This window comes from Aricia agestis, chromosome 5, assembly GCF_905147365.1.
Source record: "Aricia agestis chromosome 5, ilAriAges1.1, whole genome shotgun sequence".
In the NCBI taxonomy this organism is placed as follows: domain Eukaryota; kingdom Metazoa; phylum Arthropoda; class Insecta; order Lepidoptera; family Lycaenidae; genus Aricia; species Aricia agestis.
Genome location: NC_056410.1, coordinates 10214998 through 10234090, shown reverse-complemented (window position 1 = coordinate 10234090; position 19093 = coordinate 10214998). Strand labels below are relative to the sequence as shown.

At 35.4% G+C, this 19093-nt stretch overlaps 1 protein-coding gene across 1 annotated transcript in view; it reads left to right on the top strand.

Moving 5' to 3' along the window:
* The first annotated feature begins 1369 nt into the window (after positions 1 to 1369).
* Positions 1370 to 19093, top strand: part of LOC121727171 (disintegrin and metalloproteinase domain-containing protein 10) — an 87569-nt gene continuing 69845 nt past the window's right edge. The window contains exon 1 of the mRNA XM_042114848.1: positions 1370 to 1864. Coding sequence (XP_041970782.1) covers positions 1804 to 1864 — 61 coding nt within the window. The 5' untranslated portion in view covers positions 1370 to 1803. The remainder of the gene's footprint in view (positions 1865 to 19093) is intronic.

Here is a 19093-nt window from a genome sequence, read left to right as displayed (position 1 = left end):
TGTACTTATATATACTTGGTGTACAGTTTGGTAGTGGATGCTCAACAATACCTGTGGTACGGCTGCTCGAGCAAAGAGGATACGCTCGAGCGGCGAGCCCCGGCAGGCCGGCATTGCCGGCAGTCGGCACCCAAGTCACAGTGGTCCGAAATCGCTAAATAGTGGACATTCGCAAAAAAATTGGATTTTGGTTTGGAAAAAAAAATACCATTCGATAGATTTATAAAAGAGTAACAATTAGGGAGATCGCAGACGACAGACTTTTTGTGCGATCGAGTCTATATAGGTTTTATTCCTTCCTTTATAAGTTTTTTAAAAAAGGTATTTTTTATGGTGAAAAAAAAAATAATTACGAAAATGTTGTATGGGAAAGAATCTATAAATAGATTTTTTGCAAAAACTACTACGACATACTGGTTCATTTTTGAAACAAATAAAGTTCTAGTGGTATATATGGTTTAGAAAAAAAATTACGCAATTTACGTGCAGCCTTTAGAAGGGTTCAAAATTTTTAAATAATTTTACTAACTTTTTAGGTGTGGAAAAATTACCATTCGATAGATTTCTTAAAGACTAACAATAAATCCTAAAAACAAAATATGTGCATCGGTGGTCGCTGGGTTGATGCAGTCAGCACTAAGAGTTGTCGAGGATTGGTGCCAAATTGCGAATTAGCAAGTGTGACTTTCGCAGCTATGATCGCGAAGGTGAAAATTTCATAATGGGAACTATGAGTAATGGAATTCAAGGAACTCCTCAAAATTTACAACGACACACAAAGTAATTTCCAATTCTAGCAAAGGCTTTAAAGCTTTTCACTAATATTCGTAACAGATTATCCAAACACTGGATAGATATTGACCACTGCCGCGTATCTGAATTCGTTACCGACCATAGAAACTTTAAAGTCAAACTTTACGGATCTAAATATATATATAAAATATGTGCTCGACCGAAGGCAGTATGTTTGAATAAACCACTCATCATGTTCTCTGGGAGAGTTTTTTCTGCCAAGACGAAAGAACTACAATGCTAGACTTTGATAATAAATGAAACATTTCGTGTACACGGTAATATCTGATAATATTGATCCAAATAAAATAGTCGTAGATTGGTGTTCAATTTTCCAAATCTCTATTATAATAATATACATTCACGCGCTTGAAATTGTGGGCAACAGCTAGATATTTATATAATGTATTTTTTCCAAACTAAAATCCAACTTTTTTGCGAATGTCCACTATTTAGCGATTTTGGAGTTTGGACTTTGGACCACTGTGCGATGTCGCGACGGTAGCGCCACCTATATTTATCTAAATTAATTTAGTTATAATTAAAACTGGCAACATTTTTCAATCCAATATGTCAGTTGATGATCGAAATGATCGAGAAATACGGGCTTGCAAAAGGACTTTTTGTGTAAAGAAAAGCGTAGAACAGTTTTTTATCCGTATTATAAAATGAGGCAAAGCGAAGCCCCAGTTGCGTTTATTATTTGCGAATATTGATTGGGGAGATAGTTAAATTTCGTTTCTTGTTCCATTTATATTCGTAAACTTATTTGTTTTTATTTATTGTTTCATCTTCGCATCTGCATTAAAAAAACGTTAAAAAAGGTCGCTTGAATATGTTTACTCGTTATTGTTTAAAAAGATACAATATGTTGTAATGTAAATAAAAAATATTCCTAAATCGCGCATGCGTTTGTGTGGAAAACAGACAAAGGTTTTGTGACTTGTGTGGTTTGAAAATCAGCTGTGTGTGCAATGACTTAGTGATATTTTAAGTGTGTTTATAGTGACAATGTTTAGTGAAATTGGATATATAGTTTTTCTACTTCTTGCTCTTCCTTACATAGAAAGTGGTAAGTGATTCCTTCTAAACTACCATTTGTTTATGATCATAAGTCTGTTTGTTTTTCATTGATTCCTAGGTACATTGTTGTATGTTAAATGTACTAAAATTTAATCAAATTTAGTATGTTAACATACAATGTTCAATTAAGAATTACCACTTGTTTAAATTACTCACGGTTTTGTGGGGAATTTCACAACAAATATACTGCCTCAATGAAATTTTGTTATTTCTTGTTGAATAGTCCTTAATAAGCCAAAAATGGTACAACCCTATTGTTGCTTTACTTTATTGTGCCACTAAATTCCATGTGACTTTGAAGGGTTTTGAGTATAAAACATAACATTTTCCATCAATGAAAATGCACTCAGTTGTAAATCCCAATTTCACCAATATCTGTTAAAGTTTATTTCAAATCATCACTTTGTTTGACAAAATAATAAAAGAGAAGGATTGGTATTTTTATTTAATTTAAAACAATAATATACCTAATCAGTCGATTCCTCATACAAGCATTAAGTGCGGCTTTTTGTAGTGTCATCGTAGAGTTATTTTAGACTTTTGTACTGTCACCAGGCCATGTCATGAATTAAAGACTCTTAAAGGTTTAAAGGCACACATTGAAAATTTTTTGTCCCCCCACGCCGCACACTACTCCCCTAGATGTCATCTTTTCATACATTTAGCCCAATGGTGCGCAGCGGCATTGCATCACGGGTTGCTAAATGGTTTCCATAAAAACAAATCATATTTTGTAGATCTCCCCGATCAAGCGAAAACCCTTTTGCTGACTATAGCTGACTGACAGATACAGACGCCAATGGATGTATTAACTGTCATGCTACATATTAAATTTTCCTGCGTGTCGTGACACTACGTCTATAGGCAATGTATGAAAAAAAGTTGTGTCAAATTAGGAACAACACTACAGAAGTACTAAATATGTTTTTGGTTCTTACAATTATTTAAATTAAACTAAAGAATTGTATAATTTTATAAGATTTGGTAGTACAATTCTATTCAGCCGTGTGGGCTGAATTGATGCTAAATTAGTCGGTTTATTAAAAATATGGTTAGAGTTGTTTAAACAGATTTTATCGGAAATCAAGAAACTGGTCAAGACTTGACTCACACTTTGTCTACAAACTACTGTGTACTGTATGTTTTTGGAATAGAACCCCTTTCAAAGTTTATTTTGTGATAAGTAGGTGTAACAATAGTGGCAACTAAAACATAATATATTGTATGAAAATGTTAATCATTGTATAAAAGTTATCATGGTTCTTGAGTTACAGACTGACAGCAAAGTCGTTTTTTTTACTCTTGGATACATTTAAACCTGATTATATTTAAATTCTATTTCAAGAAGTCTGAATCATTCTCCGCCTCACGACTCACTCATCTAACTGCCTAACTTACTGCAAATAATCTTATTCTCAGAACTGCTCCATTGTATTATTCAGTTCAAATTATCCTTGTATCACAATATAATAATTGTGACAAAAATTTTGTGTTCAGTGTGTGACAAAATGAAAATAACAATGGGGAAATTGGGTTTTAAATATTTTTTCAACATGTTCATTCAGAAATAAAAAATTATTCACAAATTGGCAAAATATTTATTAAATGATATGCAATCAAGTTGAAATCAAAAAGAAGTTATTAATCTTACATAATTATAAAAGTATAAAATACCACATTTAAATATGAAAGAGTGATTGGACTTAAAATTATATGAAAAAAAACTTTGTGTGTGTGTTCATGTGACATGCAATTGTGTATTATCTATACTTAATAATAATATAAAGCTGAAGAGTTTGTTTGTTTGAACGCGCTAATCTCAGGAACTACTGGCTCATTCAGTAATTATTTAAATTAAAATATGATTCACATGTTTTAAATTTAAACATCCAGATTAAAACCGGCCAAATGCGAGTTGGACTCGCCCATGAAGGGTTCCGCAGCAGCCTGCAGCAATAAGCTTTATTTCTATGAAATTAAAAGGTTTTTGATTTATTTTTATATTTCAGTTAATTTAATGAAAGTTAAATTAAGGACTTACCATTTATGACATATAAAAATACTACTTGCTAGATCTCGCTCAAACCAATTTTTGTTGGTAGTTTTTATAGTAAAATGTACATCATATAATACTTTTTTTAGAATAATCATGCCCCTACTTTAGAAGTTAGAGGGGGGGGGGGGACACATAATATTTTACCACTTTGGAAGAGTCTCTCTCGAAAACTATTCAGGTTAGAAAAAATTAAATTCGAAACCTCAATATAATTTTTGAAGACCTATCCATAGATATCCCACACGCATAGGTTAGATGAAAAAAAATTATTTTTGTCTCAGTTGTACCTATGGGGACCCCTTAAATTTTTAATAATTGTTCCATTTTTGTATCAAAATCTTAATGAGGTTCACAGACTACATCTACTTACCAAGTTTCAATAGTATAGCTCTTATAGTTTCGGAGAAAAGTGGCTGTGACATACGGACGGACAGACAGACAGACATGACGAATCTATAAGGGTTCCGTTTTTTGCCATTTGGCTACGGAACCCTAATTAAAAAACAGAGCCTAATCGACTGTGACGAATGTGTACTTTCTAGTGGACATTATTATTATATTCAACAATATTGTTCTACATCTGAGGTAATTTGTGTGCTACTTACGATGCTGTCCGCAATTACAGAATAGGCGAGGTTTGAACCTGACTATAAATAACGGCGCAGATTAAATAAACAATAGGAAACGTCCACTTTGAACATTTGCATCCTTCGGGCCTGCGAGCTGCGCTCCGACAATCAGCGAGGGGCTTATTTGTCCCGTCACCCGCACAGTAAAGGAGTGAGCACAATGAGACGGGCCGTGCCGGGGCTCAGCGTGCCGGGGCAAAAATCCGCCTCCATACAATTTGTATGGAGGCGGATTTTTGCGATGACAGCGCGGAACTGTAGTGGCTTCCATAAATCACCTGCGACGTTTTTGACGCACGTGATGGCTTAGCCAACTTGTTTTTTTTTATCTCTTTATAGAACCGCGAATGCAAAACTGCCGACATGACAAGAATGTCGAATTCTTCTTATCTTATATATGTATATAAAAATTCTCGTGTCACAATGTTAGGCCGCGTACTCCTCCGAAACGGCTTTACTGATTTTAACCAAATTTTATATGCATATTTCATATATTCAGTGGGTCTGAGAATCGGCTACTGGGTACTTTTGTACCCAGTTGTATATTGATAAGTGCATTTGTTGAATAAATAATAGTAAATTATTACAACTCGAGACTGACGGCGACTATTGTTTGTGCGACGGGATAGCGATGGACGTTGCCATGATGACATACTTATTTGGTCACTTCAATAAAATAATACGGGCGAAATCTATACTTCTATACTAATATTATAAATGCGAAAGTATCTCTGTCTGTCTGTCTGTCTGTCTGTCTGTCTGTCTGTCTGTCTGTCTTGCTTTCACGCCAAAACTACTGAACCGATTGCAATGAAATTTTGTATACAGTTATTCTAGAGTCTGAGAAAGGACATAGGCTACATTTTGATGTGGGAAAATATCTTATTTCCATGAAAATTTCGATGAAAATGAATTCGCATTGCGCGTGGCCAGCGCTCATCCCGGGGGTCCTGGGTTCGAGTCCCGCAGGCGGAACAAAAAGTTTTCAATTTTCCTGGGTCTTGGATGTGTATTAAAATAAAATTTCAAAAATCTTAAACATATTTTATGTATAATATTATAAAAAATCCAGAAATATATCGATGGAATGAACATTTTAGTTCTAATACGATTCAACAGATGGCGTTTTATTTTTTACTTTATTGTAACATAGAACTAATCATACTTATTAGTTAGTATGTTTTTGTTTATAGTTTTTAATACGTTAGAATATGATGTTTAATCCATACTAATATTATAAATGCGAAAGTATCTCTGTCTGTCTGTCTGTCTGTCTGTCTTGCTTTCACGCCAAAACTACTGAACCGATTGCAATGAAATTTTGTATACAGTTATTCTAGAGTCTGAGAAAGGACATAGGCTACATTTTGATGTGGGAAAATATCTTATTTCTATGAAAATTTCGATGAAAATGAATTCGCATTGCGCGTGGCCAGCGCTCATCCCGGGGGTCCTGGGTTCGAGTCCCGCAGGCGGAACAAAAAGTTTTCAATTTTCCTGGGTCTTGGATGTGTATTAAAATAAAATTTCAAAAATCTTAAACATATTTTATGTATAATATTATAAAAAATCCAGAAATATATCGATGGAATGAACATTTTAGTTCTAATACGATTCAACAGATGGCGTTTTATTTTTTACTTTATTGTAACATAGAACTAATCATACTTATTAGTTAGTATGTTTTTGTTTATAGTTTTTAATACGTTAGAATATGATGTTTAATCCATACTAATATTATAAATGCGAAAGTATCTCTGTCTGTCTGTCTGTCTGTCTGTCTGTCTTGCTTTCACGCCAAAACTACTGAACCGATTGCAATGAAATTTTGTATACAGTTATTCTAGAGTCTGAGAAAGGACATAGGCTACATTTTGATGTGGGAAAATATCTTATTTCCATGAAAAGTTTAGTCAAAAATGATTCGCGTGCATTTAAGCTTCAGTCACTTTTATCCTCTCATAATCTTCACTTACTTCCAACTAGCACTACCCATCATTTTCCAAATTCCACCCCTTCCCAGTTAGACCTTATGGTTGTTTCCTCGCCCAATAATATTTCCACTCACGGTCAACTTACTGCTCCTTTCTCGTACCATGATCTTATTTACCTTTCGTACAAAATCCGCTCCCCAAAAAGAAAACCTCAATCTATGTTGCTGCGTAGTTTTAGATGTATCGATCAGGATGTATTACAGCGAGATGCTCTAAATTTAAACTGGTCGTCGGTGCTAAGCAGTCAAACTATTGACGCAAAAGTTTATTCATTTAATAAAATTATTTTAGAACTGTATGACCGACACGCTCCACTAAAAATGGTAAAAATAAAACATAATCCTGCTCCCTGGATTTCTGATTCCATCAAGGAGGCAATGGCTGCTAGAGATAAGGCTAAAAGGAAATGTAAGCGCCGGCCTAATGATGCGAATGTTACAAACTACAAAATCTTGCGAAACCAGTGCAACAGTTTGTGCCGTGCTGCTAAACGTCGTTACTTTTATTCACGCCTTGAAAACCGTACATGTGCTGACGCCTGGAAGTTTCTTAGGTCAGTCGGTATAGGGAAAGTTTCCGCTACTTTACCTAATGACCTAGACCTGGACTCACTCAATAACTTTTTTTCTAAGCCACCTGTTTCTCTTGGTCCGACTGTCAAAGATAACACCTTGAAACAAATATCGAAACTACCAAAAGCAGCCCCGTCCTTCTCTTTTTCCAGTGCTTCGGAATCTGACGTAAAAGCTGCAGTCATGGCAATTTCATCTCAAGCCGTTGGTTGTGATAAGTTGTGCTCTAAAATGATAAAAATGATACTTCCCTCTATATTACCAATCCTTACACACATTTTAAACTTCTCCTTATCCTCAAATTCTTTTCCCTCTGCATGGAAACAGGCCAACATTATACCCTTACCTAAGATCTCAAATCCTACATCCTTATCCTCTTTTCGCCCAATTTCTATTTTACCCTTCCTTTCTAAAGTCTTGGAGCACATTGTTCATAAGCAATTATCCGCATTTCTGAATAAAAATAAATTAATAAGTCCCTTACAATCAGGTTTTCGTCCAGGACACAGCACATGTTCAGCATTATTAAAGGTTACTGACGACATACGTTTCGCCATGGAGAACAAATTTCTGACTATCCTCATCCTGCTTGATTTCAGCAATGCTTTTAATTCTATTGATTTTGATATCCTTCTTGCTATCCTAGAATCTCTTAATTTATCTGCTGCGGCATTAGCCTGGTTTGACTCCTACCTTCGTGGCCGATCGCAGCGTGTACAAACAAATGTTACTTTTTCAAATTGGTGCAATCTTCTAGCTGGCGTGCCACAAGGAGGAGTGCTGTCCCCTCTTCTTTTCTCCATTTTTATTAATGAAATAACTAAAGTAATTACATCTAAATATCATCTTTATGCAGACGATCTGCAAATTTATGAACATTTTTCTATGGCTGACGCTATGTCTGCAGTAACTTTTATTAATAATAACTTACGTCAAATAAGCGAGTGGGCGAAATCTTTTGGTATTCTTGTTAATCCCGAGAAATCTAAGGCGCTCATCATAGGTAGTAGACGAATGCGTGCGATTCTTGACATACAATCTCTACCACCTATCACACTAAATGATGCACGCATTTCTTTCTCCGAGTCCGCTAAATACTTGGGTGTTACAGTGGATTCTACACTATCCTGGAATGTCAACATTAATGACATCAGTCGAAAGGTCAACTATGTTATTCATCCTCTTAAAGCTATGCAAAACTTTTTACCCATCTCCACCAAAATCACACTCATGCAGAGCATTGTAATGCCTATTATTGACTATGCAGACGTCTGTTATCCTGATGCTACTGAGGAAAATTTAAATAAATTAGAACGCTTACAAAACCTCTGCATTCGGTTTATATTTGGGCTAAAGAAATTTGACCACATCTCGGACTATCGCAATAAATTACAGTGGCTTCCTATTCGCCAGCGTCGAAACTATAGGACTCTTAGTCTGCTGTTCAAAGTACTTTTCTGTCCTTCTTCCCCCTCCTATCTGCACGATCTTTTTTCTTTTCCTCATCTCCAGGACGAGTCTTGTAGAACTTTTAGACGAACTCTTCTCCAAATTCCTTCTCACCATACTGACTTCTTTTCTTATTCTTTCACAGTTCATGCCGCCAGGCTTTGGAACTCCCTACCACCAGAGATTCGTGAAAGTAAAACTTTGGCACTATTTAAGAAGAGAGTCAGGTTACATTATCTGCGACAAAACACGTAAAATATATAATATTACTACTGTTATTCCATGTTAAGTTCATCTATAAATTATTTTTATTGTAAGTATATAAATTTTTATTATATTCAATATATGTTATATATAATTATATATGTATGTATATAATAATATATACTTCAATATATTTTATATATATTATATTATTATTATATGTTGTATATGTATATACTTTACTATAATATTACTAAATAAAAATAATGTACTAAGTTTATCTTTACTATTAAGTAATAATAATTTAAGCGTGCACACTAATTTTTGCATATTATATTTTTACAATCACACATTCCTATTTTCAGTCAGGTCTTCTGGAAGACATTCCATTTTGGAATAAGATGTACCTTTGTACAAACATATTTTTAGTTCTAAGCTGGTTTGTTAACTTCTATTTGTGTGTACATAAATTGTAAAATAAAATAAAATAAAATAAAATTTCGATGAAAATGAATTTGCATTGCGCGTGGCCAGCGCTCATCCCGGGGGTCCTGGGTTCGAGTCCCGCAGGCGGAACAAAAAGTTTTCAATTTTCCTGGGTCTTGGATGTGTATTAAAATAAAATTTCAAAAATCTTAAACATATTTTATGTATAATATTATAAAAAATCCAGAAATATATCGATGGAATGAACATTTTAGTTCTAATACGATTCAACAGATGGCGTTTTAGTTTTTACTTTATTGTAACATAGAACTAATCATACTTATTAGTTAGTATGTTTTTGTTTATAGTTTTTAATACGTTAGAATATTATCTATACATTTTAGAGAAAGGACATAGGCTACTTTTTAACTGGAAAAAGGGGTTGTAAGGGGGTGAAAATGCGTAAATTTGGTTAAATTAACTTAGTTCCAAAAAACTCAAAACAGATGGCGCCAAGAGTCCCCTAGATCGCGCTATTGCTTGCTCATGCGTATTTCTTTAAGAGGTGGTACCATGTTGAGGTAGGTTTTACGATTCTTTCGATTGTTATACACGTTAATATTAACTAACTAGCTGTTGCCCGCGACTTCGTCCGCGTGGACTTTAGTTTATAGCGCGCGGTGTCAACAAAATTTGTGTCAAATTTAAAAACTTTTTAAAACCCTGGTAAGTGGTACCCCTCTTAGGGCCGCGTTACACCGGAATGGCAGCGCTGAAAGTGCTCGCCTCGCCGCTGCCATTCCGGTGTAGCGCGGCCCTTAATTAATCAAAATACCCAAAAACAGCTGTGCAGTGTGCACATAATCTATACTAATATTATAAATGCGAAAGTATCTTTGTCTGTCTGTCTGTCTGTCAGTCTCGCTTTCACGCCAAACGCCAAAAGTATCTCTGTCTGTCTGTCTGTCTGTCAGTCTCGCTTTCACGCCAAACGCCAAAACTACCGAACCGATGGTAATGAAATTTTGTATACAGATAGTCTAAAGCCTGAGAAAGGACATAGGCTACTTTTTTTACTGGAAAAAAGGGTTGTAAGGGGGTGAAAATGCGTAAATTTGTTCAAATTAAGTTAGTTCCAACAATTCATAATAGATGGCGCCGTGCGTCTTCTACATCGCGCTGACGCTTGCTCAAAAGTCTTCCTATAAGACGTGGTATCATCTTACATTTAAGTTTCGATTTTTTTCGATTGTTATATCTATTCTACGGTATTAAATAACTCAGTACTTTATCTGTGCAGTGACGTAACCTTAAATCTATCAATGATAAATAGTTTATGGGTAAAGTTGTGTAATCGGAGGGCTAAATAAGCTTTAAAATTTGGCATAAAATATAAAGTTTAATATAAAAAAATGAAATACTTATTGTGTGCACACTGCACAGCTGTATTGATTTAAGGGGTACCAGGGTTTTTTTATAAAAGCTTTTGACACCAATTTTGTTGACATCGCGCGCTATAAAGTACTATAAACTGAAGTCCACGCGGACGAAGTCGCGGGCAACAGCTAGTACTTTATATGGCAAATAAACGTTTGCCGGGACAGCTAGTAATATATAAAATTCTCGTGTCACAATGTTAGTTACCGTACTTACTCCTCTGAAACGGCTTTACTGATTTTTACCAAATTTAAAATTTTATATGCATATTCGGTAGGTCTGAGAATCAAACTGAAGAACCTATTAAATGGGCCGGGTCAGAAATACAAACGCGTTGTCGGATCTCTCTTCATTTCATTTAAAACTCTCTCCGGATCCTCTGACCGTATGTGAAAATTTAATGCAAGTCATTCAATTCGATTTAATGTCGCTAGAGAGTCGCTAAATAATATCGAATGTTAAAATCTTGAAGTTCGAAGCCAACGCTTAGCAAAGTACAGTTCACGAAGGCTACTAAATCCGGAACTAATTTTCTACAAGGCGAATTATATTCGGCCTCAGATTGTTGAGAAGCTTATTATGCTGGTATTGCGACAGCGAGATTTGCAATAATGTATTTTTTCATTGTAAGTAAACTTTTGTTTATTATACGTCCTTAATATTATGTTTGCTTTCGAGTGATAATTATGTAAGTTTATTTGTACTTATATAAATAATAAGAATAAGCCTAGAAAGATTTGTAAAATATATTTTCTTGAATAATTCAAATAAAACATCAGTTTTATATATTACGAGCTTTTGCCCGCGGCTTCGCTCGCGTTAAGAAGTATTATTATATACAAACTTTCATCCCCTATTTGAACCCCTTGGGGTTGGAATTTATCAAAATCCTTTCTTAGCGGATGCCTACGTCATAACATCTACCTGCATGCCAAATTTCAGCCCGATCCGTCCAGTGGTTTGGGCTGTGCGTTGATGCACTATGTCAATCAGTCAGTCACCTTTGAGTTTTATATATAAAGATTATTAGATCTTCATTTATTGTCTAGACGGGAAATGAAATGGCCAAAACTTTTCTCCGAAAGTTTTCAACATTACAAATGATTTTTAATTTCTTATTTAATTTTTTGGCGCTTTTAGACCCGTACATTTAGCAAATAAAAAATGTTCAATAAAGTGAGTTTAAAATACAAAACGTATGACGTCACATTATGGCGGACAGTGTTTTCGGCGCCATTTATAAGGCAAATATCGATCAACATTTTTATGGGTTTCTACTGTGTAAAATATTAAAATATTAGATTTTTTGGGAAAATGAATGATTAAGAAGCGATTAGCAAGAAGAAAAAAAGTAGGTCAAGTAGCCTATTATGACTAATTACTTATTACATTACCGTATGTCCTCATCACGTTCCCACATGATCCTATAAATATTAGGAGAGAGCAAGCATCAAAGAGTCTTTTCGCACAGAAAATACGAACGATGCTTTTGACCCGTTGTGTTAATAAATTGCCTTCCAAGTTCCATAGTGAACATTGACCAACAGCATTTTTTTGAATGGCCAATATCAAAACATAAACCAACAAACAACGCTGTTAAATAGTTGACCTGTCGGAAACCTAAGAAACCGGGCACAACTAGAGTGATATTCTCACCTGTTGCCGAGGAGGTTTACAATTGGCAATCTGGTGAAATGATTGGCTATATCAAAACGTAATGGTTTACGTTTGATTCAACAACATCTCTGATTGGTATTAGTGATGATGTTGAATAGATAAATGAAGAAATGAGTGGATGAAGTGGGTATTCGAAAATTGACCTTTTTTGCATTTGAATGGAGGCTTTAGGACCGTAAAAATGATTTGAAATAAAAAAATTAGGATTTTATACAGCCAGATGATTGCGGAGGTAAATTACAAGGTTTGTTTAAAGAAAAAGAAAAAAAAACCTAGTAAGTTGTTCTTAAATCTTAATGTATTAAAACTAGCTTTTGCCTGCGTCTTCGCTCGCGTTAAAAACTATTATTATATACCTATATATATAATATTTCATCCACTATTTTATCCCCTTAGGGGTGAAACTTATCAAAATCCTTTCTTAGCGGACGCCTACGTCATAACATCTACCTGTATGCCAAATTTCAGCCCGATCCGTCCAATGGTTTGGGATGTGCGTTGATAAATCGCTATGTCAGTCAGTCAGTCACCTTTGAGTTATAGATGTAAGTAAACCACTTCATCCACTCATGTCTTCAAATAACGTTAAAAAACGTGAGAAACTGGGCTAATACTATATTGGCGAGAGCGGGCAGCGTCTCGGCTGTTGCCGAGGAGGTGTACAATTGGCAATCTGGTGAATTGCGGGAAGTGGGCACACGTCACGATGGTCGTGACCTCGCCGGTTCAACGAACGCACCCGTCACAGCTCGCGCGCACCGCTCGATGCGTCAACCGTGTCTTGCTTGCGTGCTCACGTATAGATAGCCTGCACCCTAATTAATATTGTAATCGCGTTGGCTTACTTCCATGGAATTGCAACCCCTTCTATGTCACGTGACTCGTCTTATAGCTTTTTATACCGGTTTAGGAACAAAACACTCGAAAAACCTTGACCAAACATTGCATTGACGACTCATGGTCATGGTTAAGAAAATAGTGACCGTTACTTCTCTAACCAATCAAGACTTTCAATTTTTGTTCAATAACACTCTCGCACTCGGTAACGAATTGAATCGAGATGGACTAGTTCTTGAAGGCGCCATGTGCCAACCCTAAATACTCGGTGTTTCGGGTAACGGGTTTTGAGATTACGGTTTTGATCAATCAAAGTTCGAGGAGATTGGCTAGATTTAATTGCAAATTGGGATATCTCGATCTGGTTTTATTAAAACAGATATTCTGAAACTTGTACCAGTATACTATTATAAATTATTCTGTGCTTGTACCTATTCAAATACCCCTCTAATGGAATAACCATGATTTAAACTTATCCAAATATATATATATATATATATATATATATATATATATATATATTTGGAATCTCGGAATCGGCTCCAACGATTTTCATGAAATTTTGTATATAGGGGGTTTCGGGGGCGATAAATCGATCTAGCTAGGAATCATTTTCAGAAAATGTCTTTTTATTCGTGTTTTATCTATAATCGATAAACTGAAAAATATGACTCTTCCTGACATCTATTGGCGAATAATAATACTATTTTGTAAGCAACTAATTGTTTTAACGACCAGCAGATGGCGTTATTAAGAGGATACAACAGAGGCTACAGAAATAAAAAAAAAGTACGTGTAATATCTATAGCTCTCTCCCTTACCTCAAGCCTATACCGCAGAACGCGATAGAGACAACTGCAGAAAATCCAGAAAATCAACGATTCGTTGTCCCCTGATTCCTTCTCCAAAACTTAACCGATTTAAGTACTTTTTTCATTAAAGATTAAAAAAAGGCTTGAGCTGTGTTCCTATGTTTTGCTTTTTTTGTATAATCTAGCCAAATCTGTTTTCTGGACGTTTGAACACAGTGGAAAATCTGGCCATTTTTTTGGGTTTTTGAACGTTCATATCTTATTTAATAATTAAATTATGAAAAAAAAGAAAACATAGGGACATTGTATTAGTGGCCGTAGATATTCAGGAAAAAAATTATAACTCTACTAGCATTATCCAGGGAGGAAACAGGGGACAGCGTTTGTATGGAAAAAAGGGCGGTGTGGAATCCTCTTAAGTAATACGAAGTCAATGAGTGTTTGCTATACCGAGCAAAGCTCGGTCATCCGGGTACTATACGAATAATATGACAAATTCTTAATCGCAAATGCTAATTTGTCAATCTTGTCCATCGTGGGCCGTCGTAGGTCTTTTATTATGTTGACATTACTAAATGTGTCTACTACGCAGCTTAGCTTAGTGTTATTAATGCACAACATTTTAAAGATGGCATATTTTATTTGATTGTAAAAAGTTTAATGATGCTCGGTTATTGCTGGTTCACCCGAGCGGAAAAATGTATTTAGGAGTGGAATTAAAAATCCTTGCCTTCGTTATAACAGGAATTTCTGTGCAAATCTCCAGTCCCTAGAGTGCAGCGCTTCGACCCTGCAGGTTAAACCGAGTTGATAAGTCTGCTATCATTTTATCAGTATTTGAATAATGATCATATTCCTTCACAAGTCCTTCAGGTCAGGTACTAAGCACGGGCCAGACTGACGTGGTGTGGAGCGTCCATAGATATTTTTTTATTATACAGGGTGTAATAAGACCACTTCCGATAACTTTGGGGTATGATTATACTACATTTTCTGATTACGAATATGTATTTTTTTTTAATTTTTTTTTTATCTTTTTTAATTTTTTATTCTTTATTTTTTTATAATTAAAACCCTTTAAACATGATAATAAACCACATAGAAAAATATTTTAAAATATTTTTTTAAATTTTATTATTTTTACCCCAATAAGCATTTGCCAGCGCGCGGTCAACGTTCTCGTGTTCCGAGTACATACCCGAGAACGTTGACCGCGTTAATCAGCTGTTAGCTCCGCCTTACGCACGCTAAGTCGAAAGGTCGTATGCGACGAATGACGATACACTACGAGTTACGACTTACGACAGAACACACAGAAACCCTAATGTATGTCTTTTCAATTTCAAACCCATGAAGGTCACCATGACGTGGAACTTAGAACTTTGACCTCTGACCTCTCATCTAAGCTACTTGCAGTGTTAAGAGTTTAATGGTAGCTCATGTAGAAAACTGTAAGTAACTGTCTGTGCATGTGTAACAACTTACGACAGTATGGCAAACTTCTAAGATTATTAGACTAGTTAAAAAGTTCATCGTAAGTAACGAAACCTATGCGGATGAACTGTTTATCCGCAATCGTCACTTATCAATCGAAATAACAGATGATACACGAAAAAACCTCATACATAAAACTGGCAATTAACTTACGTGAAAAATGTTGAGTTCAAGTGTTCTTACTTCTTTATGCATTTTGAAAATAGTCCTTAACACCAAGCAATAAGACCAGTCACCACCAAGAACGTCAAAAAAACTTCTCGTTAACGAAATGTATCACACCACAAAGTATTTTATTACAACTGAAATAATAATCAATTATTAACACTTTACACAATACTACCACGTTTTGATACTTGAAGTAATTGTTAAAAAATCAAACTTACCTCCTAACAACTCTAACAACCTATTACCTCAATGCTCAAATGGCTACTAAATTAAAAAATCTATTTTAATTTTTGAAATAATTTTCGTCGTGTATCGACTTTCGGAAGTAGTCAAAGGACACCGACCGGCGGCTTGCTTTGATCGCGGCGCCGACAAAGCGCGCCGCTGTGCAGGTGCCCGACGCACGTGTCGCTAATCCATTTCAAGGACAATCTAAGTGTTGTACCCTATAAATTCAATACTATTTAGTCGATATTTAAATTACCATTAAATAATAAAAATTATAACTATTATTTAGTAGATCTCATCTCATTTTTTTAAATTCGATACCTACATTACCGTGATAAAGTGATTGTTATACCGTGGTACGCGTTATGCGCGTCTAAAATACTTTAATACCTAATTAATTAAATAACTTTTAATTATTGTCGCTTTTCTTAATATTGAGTAGGTATTTGTTTATTTTTAGTTTGACAGTAATCAATACGTACTCGTATGTAAAACAATTAATACGATTTATCGATAAAAAAATTATCGATTACTCAAAATATTCACATTGCACAGGGATACATCCCTATTATTTTACAAAGTTTTTTCTTCAATTTTGTTCAGTCGGCTGTCTGACACGCGCCGTGCTGGTGTAGGTACTGTGACGTTTTTGTTTAAGTTTTGTAATTTTACGTTTAGATGTTGTCATATTATTGCTTGTTTTGTGTATTGTTAACTATTTTTTTTAATGTTTGTAATTAATAACGGGCCGTGACAAGATACGTCCGATGAATGTGCGATATTTTAAGGAACAGGTGAACATCGTCGTCGATAGACGATAGTGCGGTTTAAACAGTGCAATAAAAAGTGTTTAAAGAATTGGAATGTCTCCTGTAATTACTTTTGTTAAGTGTTGAATAACTCTGCAATCTACATCGAGTTAGATGGATCATGGAGCACAGTTCGAACTGCATTTCATAAAAGCAGACAGCTGATCACAGGTCTGTGAACATGTTATCACGTATGTTTTCCATTGATAGGTGCAGTAGGTAACTGTGTATGTATTTTTACAGATGTGTAAATCGGATGATGATCGGATGTGAATTATGATTTCTTTTCCTTTTTGGCCGGAAGTAAAAACTGAGTATTTTTGAGTAAAAACCTGAGAAACGGTAATTAATAAATTGTAACATTTTGTTAAATCGTGTAAACTATTGTAATTTAATAATCATTACAATATTGGTGGTTTATTCACTACCTACGGGCTAGGGTATAGGGCACACCACGATCAGCTGTTTTGTCTTAACTCATGACTAGCGCAGAGCCGCGCGCGCGGTATTCGGCGCGGGCGGCGCGGGGGGGCCGGCTCGGCCCGGGGTTTCATTCACCGGCGGCGGGCGATATTATCGCGCATTAACTGCACGCATTATACATTGCGTGTTGAAAATTTTGACTATTTTAAAAACTGGCGATTACATGAAAATTTCTTGCACCAATGGATATATCTCATGCCCTATAATAACCCCACGAAGTTATCGGAAGCGGTCTTTTGACACCCTGTATAATATATCCTCAATTTGCTAAGCTGTCTATTTTTTACCTGTTCACGCTTATAAGCGGCTGAACTATTAATTGCATGTAAACACAAAATTTAGTAGCAAACTAGATAATAATTAGAATTTAGTTACTACTTATCACTGTTTGTCTGTTACCTCTTCACGGCCAAACCGCTGAACCGATTTGGCTGAAATTTGGTATGGCCCCGGGAAAGGACATGGGATACTTTTTATCCCGGAAAAATGCACGGTCCCCGCGCGATAAACGAATTTTGGCGCAACGGGGGTGTCCTCTAGTTCTTTGTAAGAAATGTTTTCAAGAATATAAAGTCCTTTATATTCTTAAAAACATGAAGAGCTTCATGCGGGCCACTGATAAAGTCCCGCGGGCCGCAAGCAGCTGCAGGTTGAGTATAGCTGGTGTAAAACATCTCCATTGCTTTAAAGTAAACTGTTTCAGCCTAGAAGTACCTATTTACGCGTGCAATTAAATAGTTACTTAGCCAAATGCACGTTTTATAATTCACGTACAATATCGCAATTAGTCCAGTAGGCCGGGTCGAGGTGAATTGTCGCTGCGGTAAAAATTGAACTCACTTAGTCAAATTGTATTCGATAATTAAGGTAGGGACAATTTAGTCAAATTATATTCGATATTTATTATGACAGCGAAGTTATGAAATCGAAAGTGTATGGGATTTGACATTACCTATCCCTATACATATGTATTAAAATTAAAAATTATATGTCAAACCCAAATATTTTGATGGATAACTTCTATTTGCTGTCGAATTTTCGATCGCCATTGCATTCGATAAATTGTTTGTTGTTGAATAAATGTTATGACAAACCACCAACATTTTTTATATCTAACTTAGCTGTCCCAAGGCCTGGAGCTCCGTGGTAAGACAGAACAGCCTTGGCGGCCACGCTACGTCGAGCGTGACACGCCACACGTTACGATGCTGTGCCGTAATCTTTTGTTTAAATCTCGATCGCTCGAGAAAAAAGTTTGTTCACCTTAAACTTCGACGTTTTCTTAGTTAATTTTGTATTTGTTAGGAGGCGGTACGTAAGTACTTATTAGTTTTATAGTCTTTTTAGGACTTTCTACCGACGCATTGATCAGTGATCACTAATTCAATTTTCAGATAATAATGAGGTGATTAGAAAGCAATTTCTTAAATTACTTAGAAGCAACATTTTTAGGGTTTCGTACCCAAAGGGTAAAAATGGGACTCTATTACTAATTCTTCGATGTCTGTCTGTCCGTCTGTCTGTCCTTCTGTCTGTCCGTCTGTCTATCCTTCTGTCTGTCCGTCTGTTTGTCTTAAGGCTTACATCTCAAGAACCGCCATAGCTAGATTTCTGAAATTTTTACATATTGTGTGATTTGTATTTTAAACTCTTAATATGTGTAGGTCAGTATTTAAAGTAACTTTGTACCTAATTGTAATTATCTATGACCAATGTTCTTGAAATGGTAATCTGAAAACAATTATGTTGAAGTAACAACGTATGATTAGTCGGTAATAAAAGCAATTACTGAACAAAGAAACAAACACGCTGTAGGTAGTCTGTAACACATGTAACGTCTATTGTTGTATTTGTTTTAGCTAAATTTCAAGTTCGGTATAGATAATTAAGTTACCATATGAGACTGATATTATAAATGCATCTGTCTGTCTACTACGTGTTTA